This window comes from Panthera uncia (assembly GCF_023721935.1).
Source record: "Panthera uncia isolate 11264 chromosome D3 unlocalized genomic scaffold, Puncia_PCG_1.0 HiC_scaffold_8, whole genome shotgun sequence".
Taxonomy (NCBI): domain Eukaryota; kingdom Metazoa; phylum Chordata; class Mammalia; order Carnivora; family Felidae; genus Panthera; species Panthera uncia.
The window spans coordinates 586,408-589,448 of NW_026057586.1; the positions used below are offsets into that span (position 1 = coordinate 586,408).

At 68.8% G+C, this 3,041-nt stretch overlaps 1 protein-coding gene across 1 annotated transcript in view; it reads right to left on the bottom strand.

The window, feature by feature from the left end:
• LOC125914699 (collagen alpha-1(I) chain-like) overlaps window positions 1–3,041 on the bottom strand; it is a 20,171-nt gene that overhangs the window by 3,736 nt on the left and 13,394 nt on the right. Inside the window, exons 10-12 of the mRNA XM_049620250.1 lie at window positions 2,752–3,029; window positions 2,091–2,319; window positions 1,766–1,869 (exon numbers count right to left, since the gene is read on the bottom strand). Coding sequence (XP_049476207.1) covers window positions 1,766–1,869; window positions 2,091–2,319; window positions 2,752–3,029 — 611 coding nt within the window. The remainder of the gene's footprint in view (window positions 1–1,765; window positions 1,870–2,090; window positions 2,320–2,751; window positions 3,030–3,041) is intronic.

A 3,041-nucleotide genomic window follows, 5' to 3' on the forward strand; every position in this document is an offset into this window, starting at 1 on the left:
TTGCAGGGGGTGAGCTCCCGGGGGGCGCAGGGGCGAGCTCCCGGGGGTTGCAGGGGGTGAGCTCCCGGGGGGCGCAGGGGCGAGCTCCCGGGGGGCGCAGGGGCGAGCTCCCGGGGGGCGCAGGGGGTGAGCTCCCGGGGGGCGCAGGGGCGAGCTCCCGGGGGGTGCAGGGGTGAGCTCCTGGGGGGCGCAGGGGTGAGCTCCCGGGGGGGCACAGGGGCGAGCTCCCGGGGGTGCAGGGGTGAGCTCCTGGGGGGCGCAGGGGTGAGCACGTGTGCTTGGAGCACCTCCTCCTGCAGACACCTGCCAAGGCCCGTTCGGATCCCCCGTGCCGTGCCAGTCGTGCCAGGCTTCCTTGGGAGCAGCGTGCTGGGCCTGTGCGGCCTCAGAGGTGACGTCACTGTTTGAGGGCAGGGCAACCTGACCTGCCTCCAGCCCGCAGCCCTCAGGCCTCGCTTGAGACTCTCCCGCAGTGCCTGCCCTGGGCCAGCCCTTTTGGAGTCCCCCCCCGCCCCCGGTCCTCAGCAGCGTGCAGCCCTAGTTCGAGCAGGCACCCTAGGAGGGGAGAGGAGGGGACTGGAGGGGAGAGGGGGAGAGGAGGGAAAGGGAGGGGAGTGTAGAGGAGGGCAGGAGGGAAGGGGAGAGGAGAGGAGGGGAGTGGAGGGGAGCGGAGGGGAGACGGGGAGAGGAGGGAAACGGAGGGGAGTGTAGAGGAGGGCAGGAGGGAAGGGGAGAGGAGAGGAGGGGAGTGGAGGGGAGAGGAGGGGAGACGGGGAGAAGAGGGAAAGGAGGGGAGTGTAGAGGAGGGCAGGAGGGAAGGGGAGAGGAGAGGAGGGGAGAGGAGGGGAGAGGAGGGGAGAGGGGGAGAGGAGGAAAAGGGAGGGGAGTGTAGAGGAGAGCAGGAGGGAAGGGGAGAGGAGAGGAGGGGAGAGGAGGAGAGGGGAGGGGAGGGCACGAGGGGAGAGGAAGGGAGAGGAGGTTTGGACAGGTCCGGGGCAGGACCTCTGAACCAGGAGGGCTGTTGGTTCCCTGGCTCTGTCATCAGCGGTATGGGAGTCACCATCTGTAACTTGGCCGGACACAGGGGGATCCTGAGCCACCTGCCCTGAGGGGAGACCCTGGCTCCCCGGGTCCTGCCCGGGTTCTGCCCTGGGCCCGGAGTTGGGAGCTGGGCGAGGCGCATCTGTGTCCCCTTCCGTCCATTTTGCTGGGGGCCAGACGTGCCCAGGCCTGTGTCTTGCTGGGACACGGGCGTTCTGTGTGGCCTTGGGGAGACACCGATTTCCCCACGCTTTCACCGTCTGCGTGCCTACTGATGGGGGAGCCGGGCATCAGCTCAGTCCGTGCGCAGGCGGGCCGGCCGCATACCATCCGTCCACCCTCCTGTCGCCCACTGTCACTCATCCCCGGGCCTCGGCGGGGGGATGCTGATTGGGGCTGGGGACGGGGCAGGGTCCCCAGGAAGCTCCTAGCACCCCTGGTCTCCCAGGGGCAGCCCTGCCCCGCGGCTCCCCGTTGGACTGCAATAGCCGCGGTGACACCTGTCCTGTAATTCCAGGACAGCTGGTGACTCACCGGGGGTGGGGGTGGGGGGTCTCATGAGGATGCAGGGAAGGGCCGCCAGGTGAGAGGGGTGTTGGTCAGTGGAGACGTGGGGTGGGCCGTGGCTCTGACGCTGGCTGGTGGTGGCATGTGACGTCCCTCCCTCCGGTAGGGCAGTTAGAGGGCACGGTCCGCGGGGTCCACCCTTGTGAGCTCCACGTGCCGTCCCCAGGACTTTCTCGGCCTCTGCGAGCGGGGGCTTGCTGGCCTTCCCCGAGCCCCCCACAAAGGCGCCCTTGGGGCCCTGAATCACCACACCTCGATTTCCTGGGAGAGCCCGGGACCGTTACCCTCCCGGAATATGCTTCCTGAGAAGTCTCCACACGTGCACGGGAGGCGTGCACGTGGTCAGCAGCCACACTGGCTCCATTCGGAGGTGGTGGGTGTGGGTCCCCGACGCCCGGGTCGGGCTCTGCAGGTGTCCTTCCGCTCAGCCCTCTGGCGCCGGGGCGCGCCCCCCGCGTGATGCGGTGCCCGTGTTCACGGGCCAGTGGGCACCACACAGAGACCCCAAAGGAAGCTTTGGCAGCAGGCCCGGGCCACGGGAGTCCACGTGGGCCTCCTCAGGGTGGTGTCGACGTGGCCCCGGCCTCTATCAAGCCTGTCCCTGGAGAAGGCTCTGAGGCAGCGATTCCCGGAGGCCAAAGCCTGGGCCAGGAGGGACACCGGCAGGCGGTCCTGGGCCTGCCTCTCCGCCTCCTGCAGGGCCGTGGGGGTCTATGGGTGACAGGCTGGTGGGATCGGGGCGGGGGATCTAGAGTGGGCTCCTCAGCCTGACGAGGAGGGGGTGGCCGGGGACCAGGCTGGGTCCCGAAGATCCTCTGGAGGCCACGAGCGCCAGGCAGCCGTGTCACTGTCTCTCTCGGGCAGTTTAGGGCCCCAGCCCACTCCACGCCTTGGCCTCTCCCTGAGCAAGACATCACTTCACTAGCCCCCTCCTTGCATGGAGGAAACTGAGGCCCGGGTCACTGTTAATTAGTGGCTGCGGTTCCATTACGACACTGCCTCCTACACGGGCATAGAGGATGCGGTGATCCGGGCGGGCATGCACAGGCCCAGCGTGTCTCAGTGTGAATGCCCCTCCCTCGAGGACCCTGGGCCAGCGTGCCTCCTGGTGTGGTGTCCTTGAAAACAGGAGGGCCTGCATACACAGGCCCTGCGTCCACAGGCCCTGCGCCCACAGGGCCTGCGTCCACTGGGCCCTGAGTCCACGGGGCCTGAGTCCACGGGGCCTGAGTCCACGGGCCCTGCATCCACGGGGCCTGTGTCTACGGGGCCTGAGTCCACGGGCCCTGTGTCTATGGGCCCTACGTCCACGGGGCCTGCATCCACGGGGCCTGTGTCCACGGGCCCTGCGTCCACGGGGCCTGCATCCACAGGGTCTGTGTCCACGGGGCCTGTGTCCATGGGCCCTGCATCTATGGGGCCTGCATCCACGG